At 41.0% G+C, this 19,725-nt stretch overlaps 3 protein-coding genes across 3 annotated transcripts; 2 read left to right on the top strand and 1 right to left on the bottom strand.

Moving 5' to 3' along the window:
- Positions 1 to 480: 480 nt before the first annotated feature.
- On the bottom strand, positions 481 to 8,446 carry prmt5 (protein arginine methyltransferase 5). Its single transcript, XM_005809234.3, has 16 exons — positions 8,257 to 8,446; positions 7,844 to 7,962; positions 5,853 to 5,938; positions 5,575 to 5,709; positions 5,360 to 5,472; positions 5,221 to 5,270; positions 4,961 to 5,124; positions 4,714 to 4,875; positions 4,539 to 4,616; positions 3,944 to 4,002; positions 2,848 to 2,970; positions 2,598 to 2,773; positions 1,579 to 1,782; positions 1,322 to 1,432; positions 1,180 to 1,244; positions 481 to 1,104 (listed from the first exon to the last, which is right to left on the bottom strand). Exons 1-16 carry the CDS (start codon positions 8,415 to 8,417, stop codon positions 952 to 954), a joined length of 1,959 nt encoding a protein of 652 aa, XP_005809291.2. The 5' UTR covers positions 8,418 to 8,446; the 3' UTR covers positions 481 to 951.
- Positions 8,447 to 9,430: 984 nt separating this feature from the next.
- On the top strand, positions 9,431 to 10,532 carry LOC102219341 (proteasome subunit beta type-11-like). Its single transcript, XM_014472581.2, has 2 exons — positions 9,431 to 10,006; positions 10,121 to 10,532. Exons 1-2 carry the CDS (start codon positions 9,431 to 9,433, stop codon positions 10,457 to 10,459), a joined length of 915 nt encoding a protein of 304 aa, XP_014328067.1. The 3' UTR covers positions 10,460 to 10,532.
- Positions 10,533 to 11,365: 833 nt separating this feature from the next.
- On the top strand, positions 11,366 to 16,700 carry LOC102236097 (proteasome subunit beta type-5-like). Its single transcript, XM_005809235.3, has 3 exons — positions 11,366 to 11,631; positions 12,830 to 13,136; positions 16,038 to 16,700. The coding sequence occupies exons 1-3, from the start codon at positions 11,407 to 11,409 to the stop codon at positions 16,319 to 16,321; spliced, it is 816 nt and encodes a 271-aa protein (XP_005809292.1). The 5' UTR covers positions 11,366 to 11,406; the 3' UTR covers positions 16,322 to 16,700.
- The last annotated feature ends 3,025 nt before the right edge of the window (positions 16,701 to 19,725 follow it).

Below are 19,725 nucleotides of genomic sequence, written 5' to 3'. Positions count from 1 at the left end.
AGCTGTGATTTTAACTCGTTCAACTCTTTCATCTCCAGCTGTAACTCCTGGTTACTGTCCTTCATTTTCCTCTTCTCTTTCGCCAAATCTTTTTTCTCCGACTCCAGGCTTTTGACTTCCTTATTCAGGCATTGTCTGAGTGCTTGCATCTTCTTGCTTTCACCTTTTTCTTTGACTCTTTGAGTTTCTTCTTTTCATTCTTAATCCATCTCTTTCTCTTCCAGCTCCATGCTTACTTCCTCTAAATATATTATTGTATCTTTCAGTTGTTTATCCATGTTCTTTAAATCCTTCTTTGCAGCCAGCAGGGTCTTTCCCCCCCTTCTCCAAAGCCTGCCTGTCCTGTTCTAGGTTGCCTCCTGTATTTTTCTTTTTGAACCATATTTCATCTGTTGAAACCACATTTTTCTTTTCATCAAAAGCTGATGATGTTCCAGTTACAAGCCATACAGAAACAACTGCAAACTGAGAACAGTACAGTGTATTTTTTATTGAAAATGTTCAAACACAGGGACGCCAAGCAGGTGAGCAGAAAACAGTAACTCCCCCCCCCCCTACCACACTGAAGAGTGTATGGACATTATTCTGACATTTTATGGATCATGTGGAATGTGTCTGATAAGGCATCGGTCCAGTTGGATTGAATGTACATGTCCACAGGAACTGTTCGTAACTGCACGGATGATAACCTGAACAGTTAAGACTAGTGAGAGTTGCTGACGGTGAACTGAGCTTACAGGGACAACGGGTTGTGTTTACAGGTGACGGCCGATCTGCGGGAATCGGTCCATTTATTCAGTTATTTCTCTACAGACTCAACATGGGAAATCACAAGTCCAAGTTTTAACCGTGGATTTATAAAAAGAGGTTCTAACAACCATAAAGTCTTACTAAAAATAATTAAAAAAAAACAACAAGTGGATGTCTGACAGGTGTGCTGATTCTTCATGTTCACAGGCCGATGGTGTAGGAGCGGCCGGCTGGATTGTGGATGGCAGAGCAGGAGGGCTCCGTCACTGCCCACTCGTACCAAACCTTCTTCCCATTGTTGCAGCGCCAGAATCGCACAACGATGTCATCGTCTCGGGATATAGTGATGGGTTGCTGTTAGAAAAAGGAAAGGATGTTTACTCCCTACTCTAATTATTACATTTCGACCCGTGTGGAGCTCTGACTTACTTTGAGTGGGAACAGAATGGGAAACCAGGAGAACATTCCAGGTGAATGCGTGTCTGGTTTTATACCTGCAACAAACGAGTTCATGAATTAAACCGCATCAACTGCCAACCATTACTTCTTCTTCTTCTTCACTCTAACTTACTAAGTGTGACATCTTTGTAGAGAATGGTTTCAAAGTAGCCTGCGAAGCCATGGAGCACAGAGTTGCAATCCACAGAGAAGCGAAGACACTGGTACCGGTTATTGTTCATGTCTGACAGAAAAAAAAAAGATAAACTTATTAATTTTAATAATGTCTTGTGATAATATTCTACAGCCTACAGCAGGGACAAGGTAAGCTAAAATACAACAAGATTGTATGTCTTGAAATGTTATACAATGACATTGATGAGTGTCTACCTTTTGTGGGGTGTGTAAATGTGAAGCAGGGCTTAGGTTCTGCTAGCTGGTGGAAGTTATGGAGTCGCACAACGTATGGGGTCTCAAAATGACACTCTGGGTCCTTGTCGCGTTCCCGGCACCCTCGGACTTCGTTGTACAGCTTGGAGGAAGACAGGGGAGCCAGGTAGGACGTGTAGGAACAGGGGATGCTGACTCCATCGTCTGCGTTGAAGAGGAAAGAAAAATGATACACGACGCAAGCAAGCGGTGATGGGAATGAAGCGGAACAAATGCTTCTTCAGGGTTTCACTCACTCAAATTTATTACTTTTTAAGACGGCTAAGAGTGAAATGTAAGACCTGGTAAGACTGAAGCTTGACCAACGTGTTCTAAGACCAGTAAACCTCCAACATCAGAGTTTGTGTCGCACCAAATGTTGATCAGATTAGTGGCAGTAGCAGCATTGACTTTTTTCTGGGAATCTTTTGCCACTGTCACGTCAAAACTGTGACATTTCTGGAGTCTGTTTGTGGCTCTTGGCAGCAGCTTTTGCTCATCACACTAGACACGGCTCTCTACAGTCTTAATCCCCGTAATTCTAAGTTTTTTTGACAGAATAAATGTAGCATTATGCAAGTTAGCATCACTGGTTCATTAGCATCACTGGTTCATGAACCAATGATGAGTTGGATGTCATCCGGTGAACTGGTGATAAATTTGAACTTATTTAGGATAAGCACGAAAAAGCCAGCTAGGTATAAAGGGTCTTTTAGCAGCTAGTTAGCGGTAGAATGTCATTTAGATGTCTACAGGCGACTCAAATTGTTGCCTGATAGAAAGGTCCAGCAGTTATTTACAATATATGACACTAAACAGCCCTGCCACGACAAAATTTAAGACCTGTGATTAACGTATTTAAAACCAACTTGTTTTTTTATTTATTTATGAATTTAAGACTTTTTAAGGATGCGCAGACATCCTGTTCTTGTATATCTTGGAGAGACATAGAAGTTTGTAGGAAGCTCCGGTATTAGTACCTTTGAGAAAGTGCTGCGCTCCATCCAAGCATTCGGGGGAGAGCTCATTGTCGCCAAACGAGCCCAGCAGCTCGCTGACGATGATATCGGCTTTCTCTGGTGCTTCCCACTCCCGCATGTCACATGACACCACAGTCACCTGGTCGCCCCACTCCTCAAAGCGCCAGTTCTCCAATCTGAACAAAAGAAGTTCTTTAAATTAAACAGTTAAGTCCTTTAAATGTTCCAGAAATGAAGCAGCTCTACTCACGTGATTACAGCATTGGGGTTTTTCTCAACAGCATATACTCTCAGCTTTCGGTCTGCCTGTCTGGCAGCGCGCAGGGATGCATTGACCAGAGGACCCCTTCCTGCACCCAACACCATCAACACCCTAAAACAACAAAACAAATTGATCAGAAGAAGAAGAAGAAGAAGAAGAATTACTTTATTCATCCCAGCAGGGAAATTATTTCGCAGTTACAGCAAGAATTTTTTATACACAGATTAACACACACACGACAGGAGCTGCGTCTGCAGGCAGCCAGCTGAGCAGGCGCCATTTTTGGAGGAGGACATGCGGCAAAGGTCGTCGGGACCTGTTTTTCCGCGACGTCCGCGGGTCTAAGGCCTCCAAATGTGGGGCGTGCTAACCCCCTGTGCCACCATAGCACGCCCCATCACACTTCTGGTGCTTCATACACCTTAAAGTGTTTGTGGTACTATTGTGAAAATGCTAAAAATGATGAGCAAAAAAAAAAATTACTATTTACTTTTTAAGTAACCGTATGGCTGTCAATGTCATGGCACAACATTCATAACAGCACAAATACTGCTCTTGAAAAACATGCCCATTTGAAATAAGTGTCTTCAGGACGCCACTTACAGAAGTGTGATATAACTGTACATTTAACTGAAATGTTCAAATTTACTGATATTAATTGATTCTGTCTTGGGACAAAGAAAGGAAAATAATAGTATGGCTAACGTTTCTGATAACGCTGACAAATATTTTTTTAAACACTTTTCTCCAGAACCAGTGAAGTTTACAATCAGCCTGACGTCGTTTTAGGTGAGTAATTCAGCTAAGTGTACCTTATTGCTATTGAAAGATGCAGATTCTGACTGATATTTGTTGCATGGATGTGTATACGGTTATTTTTCTCTTGTTCTATCACATAAAATCCATTGAACTCCAGTGAATTTCTAACATAAAGCCTCCCTGTGTTTCTTTTTTTAACCAAGAGTATTACAGGATGAAGGTAATGAAGGGTAGAGGGGAGCATTGACTGAGCTACAAATCATTACCCAGCTCAATTAAGAGTCCTAATTGTAATTTCATACAAATATAAGAACATCTTACTTACTGAACATTAGTGTCTTTCTGCTCTTCTGGTACTCTGTCCAAAAGACATTTATATACAGCCTGAAAGAAACCAAGACTATTAGACAAATGTGCATTCTGCACAAAAAACATTTTAGATACAAGCATTATTTAGATTCAATTTAATGTCAATAAATGTTTTCCCTTTCTCACCAGGCACATTTTAAAAAAGTCTCATAAGAAAATCACTTATTTAAAATTGGGTTTAAGGCCTTAACTTTAGATACATGAATGTAAGACTTTGTAAGGATGTGCGGCCAACCTGTGACTGGGATTGCATGGCGCAGCAGTCAAACATTATTCTTGAAAAATATTTCCATTTACAATATACCTATTATTCATATCACTAAATGCACTCTGTGACAGCCTTTAATTATGTTTTCAAATTTACCGACATTTATTGACGCTTTCGTGGATCAAAGAGCGGAGAAATTAAAGAAATAATATTTCCTATCGCCATCGACAACTGCAATTTATTGAGAAAATAAGTCAAAATTCTTGTCATGACAAGAAATCTTTCACAATAAATGCCCACACCCTCCTTAAAAATACAAAACAACATATGTCCATTGGCTCACCTGTTGGTACTGAGAATATTTAATGGGATCCTTCTCAAATACTTCATATGTCTGAGACTCCAGGTTGTCCATGAGGGGCTAAATGAAGGACAAAAAACAAGAAATCAATTTAGCTACAAATCAAAAAGCTGATTAAAGAAAAAAAAAATTGTGAGCACAGAGTGGAGGTGCTGACCTGTAGAGGTGACTGCAGGTAGTCTTCGTAGCCTTTGGCAAACAGCTCATAGGCGTTGGGCGCAGGCCTGTTCTGGTTGAGGTATTCCAGGTATTGCAGGTAGGACCTGAAGTCCTTCTCAGTGTGCCGACTGGCGCCTGTGAAGATAAATTGAGCCTCCAACTGGAAAGACAAGTGTGTTTTTGTTAAAAAGGAAACTTTGAAATTTGGATAATCAGCCAAACCACCGGGAGCTTTGATGTCGGACCTTAAAAAGCCGGAAGATTATCCTCTGATGGGCCTTAGACAAAACAGGGAAGCCTTTCTTATTGGTTAGGAAGATGCTAGTGGGAAGCACAGCTGCTTTGATCGGCTCTCCCAGCCACTTATCGATCACAGCGTCTGACGGCATGTCTGCTCCCACTTCAATCGCTGCAAGAATAGAAAACGAGCACATTCTCAGTAGGGGAAAAAAAAAAAAAAGACTTGTAACGCTTTAATTTGCTGCCTGGCAGTGAGTTCTCTCACCAAGACAGATCCTCTTGTTGTAATCACAGAGGGTTCTGAACGAGTGCCACCTGAAAAGACAAAGATTGATAAAGAAACTGAGCCGCAGTTTTCATTTGATGCAGCTCTCCTGCTGATGAGGAAGCAGTATAAAACTAACCAGCTCCAGGTTTTTTCATCTGTACTCGTCTCGTCTAAGCAAACGGTCGGTTCGTTCTCGATCAGGTCATCCCGCATGTCTTCTGGGGCCATCAACGGGACGCGGATCCAGAACTAACGAACAGAAAGAGAAGCTGGGGTTAAACAAGAACTGCAGCACGGATGCGTCAAATCCAATTACAGGCGTCCGCCGGATGCCCCGATGCTGTGTCTTACGTTTGAGGTGTGGTGTCCAGTGTGGATGTGGTTTAGCAGCATTCGGGCCAGATTGGCATTATTGGGGCCCTTCAAAGGGATCATGAAGACAGGCAGACCCAGGTAGGCTGAGAAGTTCAGTTCCTGTGTGAGAGCCTGGAGAGAAACGCAGAAAAACAAAAGGATGAGAGGAGAAAGTGACGGCAGATGCAAACAGAGAGGAGCTCTGATGAGACAAAGGAACTGCCCAGCCTCACAGCGGCAAAGGAAGTGAAAAATGTTCAGACTGAGGAACGTACAGCTTCCGAGTTCCTCCGTTCCGTCTCCAATTCTGAATCCGCGTCGACCCATTGGGAGAGCTTCCCAACAATCAGAGTATTCCAGTCTACAAAAAGACAGAGAATAGCCAACTTATTGTTTTTAAAAAAACAAAACATGTCCTCCATTTGCATTTACCATCAATCAGTTCAATATCGACATTTGTAAACCAGTTTACTGATGGAAGGTTCTGAGCCAGATCACCCCAGTTTTATCTGCATTAACTTTTGTGTTAAACGTTAAATTATCAGAGGCTCCCTCAATCTAGACAGCCTGATTTATTTATTTGGTCATTTTCAACCTTTACATACACAAGTAAAAATAAAAAACCCAATGCTTAGGCCTGTCGCAATAAACAACAAATCAATTAATCGCATCATCATTTTCCTCTCTTTTTCTGCCAAAGACTGGATGACAAAAGTCTTCAGTCTGGTAAATTGGGTCTCAACTAGCCTTTATTTTGAAGGACAATTTTCTTTATGGAGACTTCATAATTCATTTCATTTTTGGATTCTCTTGTTTTGTTTTGGATATTTACAATGTCTTCCAGTTTCAGTGTTCAATGTCGGTTAGAATTAACGTTTTGGATTTTCGGGAATGGGTTCTTGCATTATTTGCAATGGAAATTTCGTTGAATTCTGTTCAATGACAATAAATGCTATCTATCTATCTATCTATCTATCTATCTATCTATCTATCTATCTATCTATCTATCTATCTATCTATCTATTGTGCAATTATTGTTACATTACTTGAAAATGGTGTCAAAAGAACAATGTCATCATTTGTCGCAATAACTTCTGGGGCAATTTATTGTCAGAATAACAAATTTTGCTGAAAAATACAAAAACACAAAACAAAATAAAACAGCAAGACAAAACTAGGAATTTAAATATTGAAATTCCTGTGGGTGGCAAGAATACAACGTGTAGACCGAAAATCTGCAGATGGAAGCATAACTTTATAGATTTGGTTTCTGATACAATGTCACACGAACGGGTCAAGCTTTGACGGGTCACTAACGTGTCATGGAGAATGTACATGTACAATGCATGTACATTCATGTCAGTGCATGTTAGTAGTGTATTAACAGACACTACTAACACTGATACCACTTTGATAGAAAACTGGGATGTATTTGGCTGGGATGTTATTTGTCCAAACACAGAAATATCACACAGAGGTATCTGACTCTCTGATTCATGATCACAGTATTTGTGTTCCTAGACCTACAAGGTTAATGAAAATGAATTCTTCTACAAAGTTACCTTGTTTATTTGGATGTAGGTCTGTCTTATTTTAAATCAACAGTTTAAAATGAAACTGAAAGCCATGCAAGTTCAATCTGATTACACAGCTGCTTACGATAGTCAAGTCAAAATTATGAGCAAATTTAAGGAGACGTATCGACTAAAGTGGAGTAGGTACTTTAATTAGTTTTAGAAATATCAATTATTGGCTAGGTTTTAGGGCAAACAGGGGATTTTTGTCCAAAAGTTAAACAGAAAATAGTTGCTAGAATTCCTGTTTAACTCAGCTTAAGCATAACTAGGTCATAAAATTAGATACTTTGATGCATTTAGTTTTGCTGGACGTCTGTATAGTAAACGTTTTCATGTTCATGACTAATGTTAAGATGTTTTACATGATCTAATATTAATAGCATTAAAAGTATTAGTCAACATGAACTAGTTCTTTACAAAAAAAACATGAACATGAACTAGTTCTTTTAAAAAAAACATGAACATGAACTAGTTCTTTTTAAAAAAAGAGAAAAACCTTGAAACTCAACTTCATTTCCTAATGGGCATTAGGTTTGCATTTTTCTGGACACGGTTAAACATTACTCAATTGATACTTTATATAAGCCATCTGAGGAATTTCAAAGAGTAGGAAAATGGCCAATTATTTTTCTAACTGTAAATAAAAAAAACAGTACATCTCCTAGCTTTGCTGTGGCATAAAAACTAACCTCTTCCACAAAGCAGCAGGTCTGAACGGGTCTGGGCTCCGGATCTGGACTTAGCGGGCTCCAACTCAGACTCTCTCTTGAACCTCGGATGGAACAGGGGCATGCACAGGAAGTCAAACCTGTGGAGGAAAAATGAACCTTAAATAACGCCGACACGCTTAAAATAGACGCCTGGAGAACAGCGACAGGCACTTCCTAGAACACGTTTTGAAAAGGCGAGGAAATATTAAACACAGCAGCCCACGCTCCAGTTATAAACACTTCACAGGATCATCAAGCATCGTTGTGATGCGGGCACGTGCTGAGAACTCGCCGGCTAGCTTAGCCAGCATCCCGCTCTGACAAAAAGCAACAAGCGCAGGACGTATTATTACGGCTAAAAACCGACACGCAGGGTGGAACACTCTCCTCACCCGAGTTTGGCGACCGCAGCTAACGTGTCAGCTATCTCTGGCACGCAATTCAAATCTCTCCCACAGGACACTCTGCTCCCCGTACTGGCGGACGCCATGGCTTCTGTCCGACTGAACGGGGGGGACCGTCTTGCTCCTTCGTTCGGGGAAACTGGCGCCATTTTGGATCCAAAAGGACGTGGAAAGGCACCGCCTGAGGAGGCATTCAGAGCCAAAATGGCTTCACAAGGACGCCGGTTGCATATCCCGTAAATTACCGCGATAATTATCCAGTGTCGGGAATTTTTCCAAATTCCCTTAATTCAGTGACATACATAAATAAAATAAATGGATTAATGAAACCATACATACATATGAAAACGTTTTTGATAAATATCAAGGGAAAACCGAAAACTCTGATGTAACTATTGAACAATATCCTAATATATAATTATGATTTTAAAACGCTCTCTATATTTTTAAAAATAGTCTTAATACACGAAAAGTATATCATAATAGCACAAAGTCCCATTCAGAGTCTTCAGTGATTTTTCTGGCCACAGCCATTACTCCCAATATTGGTTCTTAAATCACACTAAAGCAAGTTACTATATCATCTAATTTCCCTTTAGGATTAACAAAGTGTTATAAATTGAATTAATGTACCTGCAATTGTTTACTGTATAAAGAAAAAAAAAGATAAACCAAAAATAAATAAATAAATAATCTAAGCTGTTGATATACTGGTGGTTCTAGCTCTCATCTGCTGAATGAAAGCAAAATAAAAAGTGTAACTGTTTCATAACTAGATAACTTACTCACCACACACACACATCTACATATTCACACTCTCTTCTCAGAATGAAAGCTTTGCAGAAAGAGGCTTCACTACATATCAAATTCACAGCAAGAAGAGTGAAACATTGCTTACAGATATGTTTGTACATGTATGCAGTGCAGGCTGCAGCATTTGCTAGAGCTATAAAAGGATAAAAAGGCACCCTTAGGAGCAGATAAAAAAGTGGACTTCGAGGGAATGATTCTTTATCAGAACCCTAGCTGTGTTTGGAAAACATATGGCTTTTGTCAGATCATTGCTTGGTTTTCTTGTGGACTACCAATCTTCTATGTTAACTGAAAGGATTTACAGATTGTGTGATCAACCCAGCTATTTACGGCTTTTTTCAACACTAATATGGCTCTGGAAGATATTTGTTGCTTCAAAGACAAGCCTACACAGCAATTGTTTCCTTTTCCAGCTTTGGAGACAGATTATCACAACCTTGAGTTGGAAAGACTGAAGACATCTCAGACAAACTGGGGGGATCCACAGCACATTTTCATACCACCTTTCCCACAAGCCACTCCATTCATCAGCAGACGCACGTCTCGTTTCAGACCACCAAACCATGCGTTGACCGTGCAAAGGCCTTTCCCTCTGTCTCATGGAACAACAACCTTGGGTTTCATTTTCCAAGGTGGTGTAATTGCAGCAGCAGACACACGTGCCAGCGCGGGTGGCCTTGTTGCATGTCCGGCTGTACACAAGATCACCCCTATTCACTCCCATTTAGTGGTCACCTCCTCAGGCAGTGGTGCAGACTGCATGCTTTGGGAGCGCATCCTGATCAGAGAGATCAGACTATATGAACTGCGGCATAAGCGTCGACTCTCCATAAGAGCTTCTGCCAAGCTTCTTTCCTTTATGTTGCATCCATTTAAAGGGACTGATGTATGTGTGGCACTCACTCTGTGTGGTTGGGAAAAGGAAGGAGGGAGCTCTGGGCTGGTTCACAACTTTGGCAACCAATCTCTTGTGACTGATGTAAGCTCTCCAGGCACTGCCGGCAACACTTCAGCAGCAGATCCGCTATCCCCAAACAGTGGCCCACAGGTTATCTACGTGTGCAGCGATGGCGCCCGACTGCAAGGAGATATTATCTCTGTTGGATCAGGGTCTCCTTATGCTTACGGAGTCCTGGATGGGGGTCTGAGTTGGGGTTTGAGTAAAGAAGAAGCCATCTCCTTGGCAAGAGAAGCAGTTTTCAGAGCCACTCATAGGGATGCCTACTCTGGAAACAATGTGGATCTTTTTCACATCGATGCCCAGGGTTGGATCCAAAGACCAAGGGAGGACCTGAAAGAAGAATATTACAGAGAGTTGGAGAGAAGGTCCAAGCGCAGAAGAGAAAAGAAAAAGAGAGATACAATAGAAAGCAGTTAGAGCAAACAACACAAGGGAACTGTGTTGGGCTTTGGAGATGAAAATTATGCACCTAGGCTGATCAAAAAGTAGTTATAAGTTGTGGGAAACCTCTTCTAGTTTTTAAGGGTACTTCATGAAACTTATAGACCTTTAGGGATATTCCCTAAAGTTAAATTCCCTAAATGTTACATCAGGAAAATGGTAGCTAACATTCAAGGAATCTTTATGTAACCCAGAGGTAACATAATCAAAGTTGTAGATAACCTTCAATGGACCTCTATAGAACGTTAAAGATTTTCTACAAAGAGTTCAAAACAACTTTTATTTACCTTTTGGGGATTGACCTCTGAACACTAACATTGTAAGAACATTGTGAAAGTTGCATGTATTGTTCCAAGACTCTTTATGGAAATTTCCCTGAAGATTCTTTAAAGGGTACATAACTAAAGTACCATTTAACCTTGCGGAAAAAGTTACATAACTAAATTACTTAACCTTCTGGATGACATTGTGAATTGAACATATTCTTCTTTGAACTTGTAGAGAACATGTCAGTTCCTAAATGTCACACTATTAATGGAGAGAACCTCCTGGTAACATGCCCTCCATGTTCTCTGAAGGATAGAAATGATCTAACCCTCTGAGGATGTTCCTCCAAGTAAACTTCAGGGACTGTTCAAAAATAATAACCAAAAGTTCAAACCGTTTTGGAAATCTTCCCTCAGGTTCTGGTAAGGTTAGTGCTTGTTGGGTACGTCCTTCAACAACCCATTAAATTATTTGGAAGTTAGTCTACACAGAATAAGGTTCAAAAACCTCGCTTTTTTCCCCTTTGTTTGGCCGTGACATATTTTTGACTGTTTCAGTCAATCACCACACGGGGGCGCTGTGTAATTTTTGCAGCCATGAAGAATACGTCTTCCTGCTCTTGCCGGAAGTTGCTTGCTCATCGCACTCTTTCAAAGATGGCTCTTGCTAGTGTGTTAAGTAGTGATTGTCCGGATTTTTCGTCTGATTATCGGCAGCCGTTCGCTTTCGGCTGCGGTTCCGGACAGAACGAAGGAGAATCTGAAGCTGGACCGGGGGAAAGTCTCAGTTTTTCCGTTAAGAACTCGCTGCTCGCTGGGGATGAAGATGGCGTTGAGAGGAAAATAGAGTTTCTGCACGGCACAACCACATTAGCGTTTAAAGTAAGTGCAGTAATCTTTTGTTGTTGCTAGACGTTTTCATTAGAGTCATACTAATTGGATATGTTTCAGAAAGAACATTTAGATTTGCTATAAATCACACGCAATGATTCATATCAGACAATGACCCAAACGTTAGCTTGGTGCCGCTAGCTCGGCTAAAAACTGCTTTCTCATGGCAGAGAAACTGACTGGTTTATTGATGAATAATGTCAAAACCAGAAGACCGTTAATGCCATACGTAGCTTTACCAACCTTTTTACCTCTACAAGCAGACATTAATCTGTACATCTTTTTATTCCCATATTGTAATTGTTAATAACATTACATCTTCAGATAAACTAGTTGGGTCCTGGACCCTGTGTTGTTGTCTTTGGCAGTAGGAAAGCAGACAGTGAATGCCTCAGATCTCTAGCCTGTGTTGTGTCTCTTATGGCAGCTATGTGACATTATGTTTATTCTTTAAAAAAAAAAAAGAAATGCCAAGAGGACCTGTCATCATTCTGTATAGGGGGCTACAAACCAAATAATAAAAGTTAAAATGGATAACTAAATATAATTAACAGATAAATAAAAATTAAACAGTATTATATAACGATCTTGTAGATTAGGATTCATTTCTTGCAAGTAAATACGGATTCATGGCACCAGTCAACATTCTGACATGAATTGAGTTCTGTTATTGTAAAATTTGCTTCAAACTCAGGACCGATTCCAAACTCCTATAATGTGATGTTTTTTATGTAGACAGAAACATCAAAGTAATCAGCATCTTATGCCGAAGCAGAAGATGGATTGCTTTCATGGGGAGATGGATTATTTTCTCGCCTTAAAAATAATTAAAATTGTAGTTTCCATTTTTTTTCTGACCGCTGTTCTATGAAAGTAGATGAATAGCATCAACATATTTAATTTTTTCCTTGTTTCTTTGAAAAATAGAGATTAGCAATGATATAGTTTTGAAAATGCTTTTTTTATTGGACTTTATTAGTACACATAAATAGATTCAAGATTAGTAGCTGAAATTTACAGAAACAAAGAACCATGTTTTACATTTACCTGATATGTGTTGTTTTGACCATAATTGTTTAAACATTGTTGCCATACCTAAATTTGTATTGTGTTGATTCCTGTGTTATAACACTTGATTAGTTACTGTGAATGGAGCATAACACGGGTCTTCTCCCCTTGTATCATTCAGTTCCAGCATGGAGTTATCGTGGCGGTGGACTCTCGGGCCACGGCGGGCTCCTACATCGCCTCGCAGACGGTGAAGAAGGTGATCGAGATCAACCCTTACCTCCTGGGGACCATGGCCGGAGGCGCCGCAGACTGCAGCTTCTGGGAGCGCCTGCTCGCCCGTCAGTGCCGCATCTACGAGCTGCGCAACAAAGAGCGCATCTCTGTGGCGGCCGCCTCGAAGCTGCTGGCCAACATGGTGTACCAGTACAAAGGCATGGGACTCAGCATGGGCACCATGGTGTGTGGCTGGGACAAGAGAGGACCTGGTAAGCACAACAAATGCATTGAAAATGTGCTTTTTTAAAAAAGAAAATGATAATAAAATTACTAGAAGTAGATTTTAGTTAAATTTTCTTTACCTTAATAAAACATTATATAAAGTACATCTTTTTAAAATCATTGTTTGCAGCTCAAAGCAAGTTTTATTTTATAGCAGCGGGAGCAAAAGTGGTTCTTTAAATAGGAAAAGGTAGTTGACCCCTAGTGTAGACTCTGCAAATCTGGTGGAGATATACCCAAGAATACTTGCAGTTGCACAAAAAGTTGTGCAAAATATTTTTTTCAGGGAGCTAAATACAAATGCATGTCACATTTTTAGTTGTTTTTTTTATTGTTATTATTATGAAAAAAAGAAAATCATACGTCATTTTTCTTTCTCCTTTGTATTTGTGCACGACTTTGTGTTGGCATGGCTGTACTGTAGATAGGAAGCATTTTTCTCAGAACTCAGGGGGTTAACAAATGTGCAGTTCCTTTGCCTAACCAGTAGATGGTGCTGCAGCGCCTCCTTTCCTCTCCCCTTGTTGATAATGTCACGCTATGCATTTTGGATGCCACACGCTGCAAGGCTCTACATCAGAAGGTGTGTTTAAAGAGGCCAAAACAGTGACACAGTAATAGGAAATCAATGATCCCTACGGGCTAGTGAGAGTGCCGCCGGATGATGGGCGGCGGGGGTCTCTGCTGGGACAATCCAGGTCGCACGTATAAATGCCACGACATGGAACGGTGATCAATGCCAGCTTTATCTTGTAAGGCTGACGCCGACAAACGCGCTGGACACACGCCTGATCCCCAGCAATCAATTGAGGAAATAAGGATCCTGTTATGAGTTCAACAGGTCAAGCAATGTAAATATGTCCGCGCTCAGCGCCTTTGTGACTGAGCGGAGAGGTAAATGTCAGGATAATTAAATCAATCACCATAAGGCAGAAAGCTCATTAAGCCGACTACAACCACGTCAAGTGCACTTATTCCCCTCAGATGAAGTTTCTTAAGCTGCATGCAAAATAAATGGAATAATAGCCACGCTAAGGAGCCTGACAAATGCGGCTCCATGTAATAACATTACATATTATGACACTTTGTAATCAGCGTACAGTTAACAGCTTTTATTTCAAGGGGAAAAAAAGTGACGGCGTAATGTACAGACTCCTTTCAAGGACAGGACAGGTTTGTAATAGGGTCGCATATGAATAATCGGGCCTCATTAGAGGAAAGAAGGGTACCGTGTCATCTGAAGCCTCGTCAGACGACCAGTGTGGCAGATGGGTTTTTACCGCCGCTCCCAAGAGGATGATGTAACGACTTCTTTTTTTTTTCATTTTTTCGTCCCTGCTCATTTTTAAATGGATTCAAGGACCGACCCAGTGGATGGCAGTCGTCCATGCACCACGCTGCGCTCATCACCTACATCTAAATACTGTTATTCCAGCCAGCTGCACAGCCTGCTGCTTAAAAAGGAACTCCTTAAGCACCTGTCAGCCGGTTGATAAAGTAGAAGAAGTCTCCGTCGGCCGGCGCGGCCTCACCGTCCGGACTGTGTTTCCGCTGCCTCCGCTCGTCGTTTCTTTCGCGAGCACGCACGGCGGCTGAGTCAGAGTTGGAGGGGGCAGAGACTATGAAGCGAAGCCACATTGGCTCCACAAAGGCCCCAGGTGTGCGCTCGTATACCGCTTCTATACTTGGACCTCTTAAAGAGTCCTCAGCCCTCCCCGCAGCCCCTTCCCATCAAGCATGCCACTCGACAAAAGAGGGCCGCCTTTACAGTTCTCTTTCCCTGCCTATTATGTTTTTAACGAGTCCCTCGCAGTTTCCAAGTGGAACAGGCAGGTCTTGGAATGGCAAATTGCCCCCGTGCGCATGCCGGCGCTGGATGATTATCATGGCAATCTAACGACAGGCTCAGGAAGCTGCAATTTGCCAGCTGAAACCAATACTAAGATTCTTTTCCTTTCTTGCTTCTTTCCTTTTTTTCTTTTCTTTTAACGCCCTGAAAAGCAAGTGGCTCTCGAGCTTTAATAGACTGTCACTAGTTAAGCTGAGAATCAGCGAGCGGGGTTGATCTGCATGCGTTCCCGGATTGGTTTTCACAGGTTTCAGCTCTGTGAAAGCGTTCTGAGGAAGGAAAAAAAAAAAAAAAAGAAGAAAAAAAAATTCATGCCTTTTTGCAGGCTGGCTTCTTTTCACCGCTCGTGGGCGAACTCGCAGGCTGGTGTTCGTCACTCTGGAGCCGGGCCCGTGGGGAGCGTGTGTCACGGCTCAGAACAAAATGTTGCGCATGTGTCTGTGACGCGTGGTGTGGAGCAAACTGTCCCTCACATGTCCGTCGAAGCGTTGCGGAAGTTGCGTTCGCTCGAGGGCTTGGGGCGGGTGGGTGGGCTCACGGCCCCAAACTCCGTGTAGACGGCTGCGAACGTGCCCGTCTGATGTCCACGGGATGTGAGCACGCTGTAGTAGTGTTGTTTTTTTCATTTTCTCATCCTCCACGATGAGGCGTGAGCCGCAGTTACCTGGACAGCTCAGGTTATGGGTCGATAGTTAATTTTTGGCCTGTTTGCAGAGAATCAATAAGAACCAGAGAAGGGGGCCTTTGGGCAGACGGCGTTATGGGGCCACGCCTCGTCAGCAGGTTCCGTGGTCGGCTTCATTTTGCTTGAAGAGGATGCAGCTGTTCATATCTGCCAGCCCTCGCTTCACTTGGAGGGGCTGCAGCTGCTCTTATTTTCTCTCCGGAGGACGTGCATGTGTATGTGTGTGTGTGCACGCGTTTACAGACTTGTGTGTTTTGTGCTACATCATTTTAGCAACACCTGAATCGGGAGAAGTAACTCCCCCGACGCCACCTCCTCACCTTCCCGACCTACCTTTTTGCCCTTTCTCTTTAGGGCTGTACTACGTTGACTCGGAGGGCAATCGGGTGTGCGGCGACCTGTTTGCGGTGGGCTCAGGCTCCATGTACGCCTACGGCGTAATGGACAGCGGCCTGCGGCACAGCCTCAGTGTGGAGGAGGCTTGCGAGCTGGGCCGCCGTGCCATCTACCAGGCGACGTACCGTGACGCCTACAGCGGAGGGCAGGTCAACTTGTACCACGTCCACAGCGAAGGTTGGACACGGGTCTCCCAGACCGACGTGCTGACGCTGCACCAGCAGTACAAAGAGCAAGCGTAACGGAAGGGGAAGAAGGAAGTTGAGAGGAGTGGTTGGAGAGCGGGGGAAACAAGAAAAAGTTTTCTAAATTTCAGTCTTTAAAAATGTTCTGAAAGGTTAACACATAATAAAAAGGTCTCAGTTACTCATCACCTTCCAGTTTCATCACTTCTGTTACTCGTTGCTAGCTTCATATTGTACATGTTAACAATGCCAGTAAGCTCCACTCACCTTGTACAGAGGGATAATTTGAGGGGCTGCAGAGAGGGCGCCGATGATTCAAACAAGCTTAACTCAGTGTGGGAGTAGTGTGGTGCTCACCCGGTGTACCATTCATTTCAGGTCCTACCCTTGAAAACTAAAATATCTTCCACAATAAAGCCTGTGTTCTTTCTCAAAATTGTGCCTCTGCGGTTTCTGTTTAACTTTGTGTCAAAGGATGTACAGATTAAAACCAATAGAAAACCAGTGATCACAGATCAATCAACGTTTTGGTAGGATTTTCACACATTTATTTCTTATGTAATCCTCAATGGCCACTGTGGGAGAACCCTCCTTTGTAATTGTCCAGAGGTAGATTGTTATAGCAAAATACAATGCAATAATGAAATATTGTGATTAAAACACTCCAAAAGTACATTGATAATATATACACTGCTCAAAAAAATAAAGGGAACACTTAAACAGGTGTTTCACACTTAAAGTGTTCCCTTTATTTTTTTGAGCAGTATATATATATATATATATATATATATATATATATATATATATATATATATATATATATATATGAAAAAAAATACTTTATTCTTTTTCATGTGTCTTATCCTGGTTTATTTTTCATGTTTTTTATGTTTTACCTTCTGTAAAGCACTTTGTGTAACCTAGTGGTTATTTGTAAATACAAATTTATAATTATTAGTGCAGTGCATTTGAAGAGCCAAGCAGATTTTTCATGATCTGCACAAATGTTTGAAACTTGTAAGATTAGTCACAGTTATAAACAGGTGAAATATCTACTAATGTTTCTGGAACACATTCACGGGGTTCCATATGTAGATGTAAATGGTGAAAAATTAACAGCAACCTGAATTATTTAGAGTGGGGAAAAAAGGGATTAAATTTCCAATGTCATATTGTAACCATGTTATTCAGTGACTTATAAATGTTCCACGTTTAACTAATATTTAACTAGCAAACTAGATATTCAGTTTGAACACTGAATATCTAGTAGAGGTCAACTTATATACAGTATATATATATATATATTAGCCTCAAGCTCTATATATTTAGCTTCAAGCTAGATATATAGTTGTAGCTGTATATATAGCATAGTTATTGAAGCTAAATATATAGCTTCAAGCTAAGTATTTAGTGAACTAAATATTTAATTAGCTCTATAAGCTAAATATTTAGCTTTCTAACTATTTAGTTGGCAAACAAATTATTTTATTTAGCTTCAAGGTTAAGCTCATTAGTTAGCTAACTAATGAGCTTAATGTTCATTAGTTAGCTTCAAGCTAAATATTTGGCTTTGTGCTAAATAATTAGCTTGCTGATCTTTTTTTTTTTTTTTTTGGACTAACTTCACAAACAGCAACCCATACATACGCAGCTCTGATAAGTAGATAAGTATACTTATAGGTTTTTGTGAGTTAAATTAAAACCACTGATCTCTAACCATGGCCAAAGCTAGTGAGACAAAATGTACAGTGTTATTTCATAGCTACCCACTGTAATGAATCCAAAAGCAGAGCTTTTGAAGTTGCATTTCTACATGGCCTCGAACTGACCAGTTGTTGCATTAGAAACCAGCAGTTATTGAATGCAGGCTGCTGGTTGCGTAATTAAATCATTAATTAAAAGGGCTGTGTTTAAAATAGTAGTGTGGGGTTTAATCAGTGAGTTTATTCATTCTGTGAAAAATCAGTTAGCTCCTATTTAAGCATAAATGTAGCTACTGTTAGGCATGCTGGTTATTGTCCACTCTCTGAAATCCTGAATCAGATGGATGGCTTCTAGAAGAGCATGCTTTGATTAAAGCTGATGTGAGAGTTGAAAATGTACACAGAAGCGCAGAAACTGATGGTCTGCATGAATGGTCTTGGCGATCGAAACCAGAAAAAAGAAAACTACAAACTACCATTTAAAGGATGAGAGCTAAGCTAAAATAACTCAAATCGGCGACTCCGGGGTGAATCTATAGTTACCTGTAAGGACTGCAACAAACATATGTGAAACCAGGCTTTCAGCAAGAAGCCAAAAATAAAACAATGTCAGCTGAAAAGGTTAATTTGTCAAAGAACACAACGACTGATTTTAACTCCGTCTGAAGACCTACCCAAACACTCAATTTAATCCATGATACACTGTGAAACGTGGTAGCAAATGTGTCATGATGTTTCTTGATCCTTGGACCTTTATCCAATAGTAATGTGACAGTTTTTGTTTGGTTTGAGCCTTTTTGGGTCCTTGCATATGGAATAGTTTTGGTTTGATGTTTGAATCCTCAACATAACAGGATGGTAGGAGCCAACACACATCAAAACTGGTTTCACAATGGAGAAAGTGGGTTGAAACATTATTGTCAAGATGAATCTGGTGGGATCTATGTGAACACAAGGCTTAATATGTGTTTATTTGAGGGTTTATGTATTTCTCTAATCACAGATAGATTAAAATAAATCCAAACGTCTTCAGCCAGTTCTAGTTTTGGATATTTATTGAAATTGTTATATAATCGTTACGCCCTGGAGTAAGAACGATTGAAATGGATCTTTGCATACAGCACATCAACCATGACGTGAACTTTTCCATCAGTGTTGTATTCAATGCCAATGCCTCCATCTTCCTTTTAATGAAGTTGATTTTCTTTTTTTTTTAAACCGCAGTTTGTGTTTACATTTTCGTCATCTGTTCCCCCAGCTGTTGGGATTTGGAGGTACAGCCAAAGCCTGTTTTGTCTCCTCTATATGTTCTGCATGTATTAGCAGGGAGTAGCTCTGTCTAAATAGCAGTATTTAATTGCACACCACCAGCCCCAGTAATTGTGCCTCCTGAGTTGTAACAGTGTGTTGTCTTCCCTTCACTGATAATGTTTCCTTCCTCTGCTCACGTTGCACAAACGCGTCTTTTAATTGGGAGGGGAGAGGAAATTTATTCTTTAATTCCTCCCAGACACGCTTTAGTTTTTTGCTTTTTGTTTTTTGGTTGTTTTTTTTTTGTGTCGCTCTCTGTGCAATGTTCTGTGGCACCCTGTCATGGTGTTTACAATAAAACGAGCGGTGTTGCAAGTAGGTGCCCCTCCGCTGGTTTTTATGCTTTGTAGTAAACACTAATAAAGGGAATTGGGTGGAGGGCTGCAGCAAGTGCACTTTGAAACCATGGTTAAAAACTAGTTTCACAGGTGACTAGTTGGCAGATGG

Source organism: Xiphophorus maculatus, chromosome 6, assembly GCF_002775205.1.
Source record: "Xiphophorus maculatus strain JP 163 A chromosome 6, X_maculatus-5.0-male, whole genome shotgun sequence".
Taxonomy (NCBI): domain Eukaryota; kingdom Metazoa; phylum Chordata; class Actinopteri; order Cyprinodontiformes; family Poeciliidae; genus Xiphophorus; species Xiphophorus maculatus.
The sequence above is the reverse complement of the archived record's forward strand: the minus strand, read 5'-3'. Positions and strand labels throughout refer to the sequence as shown.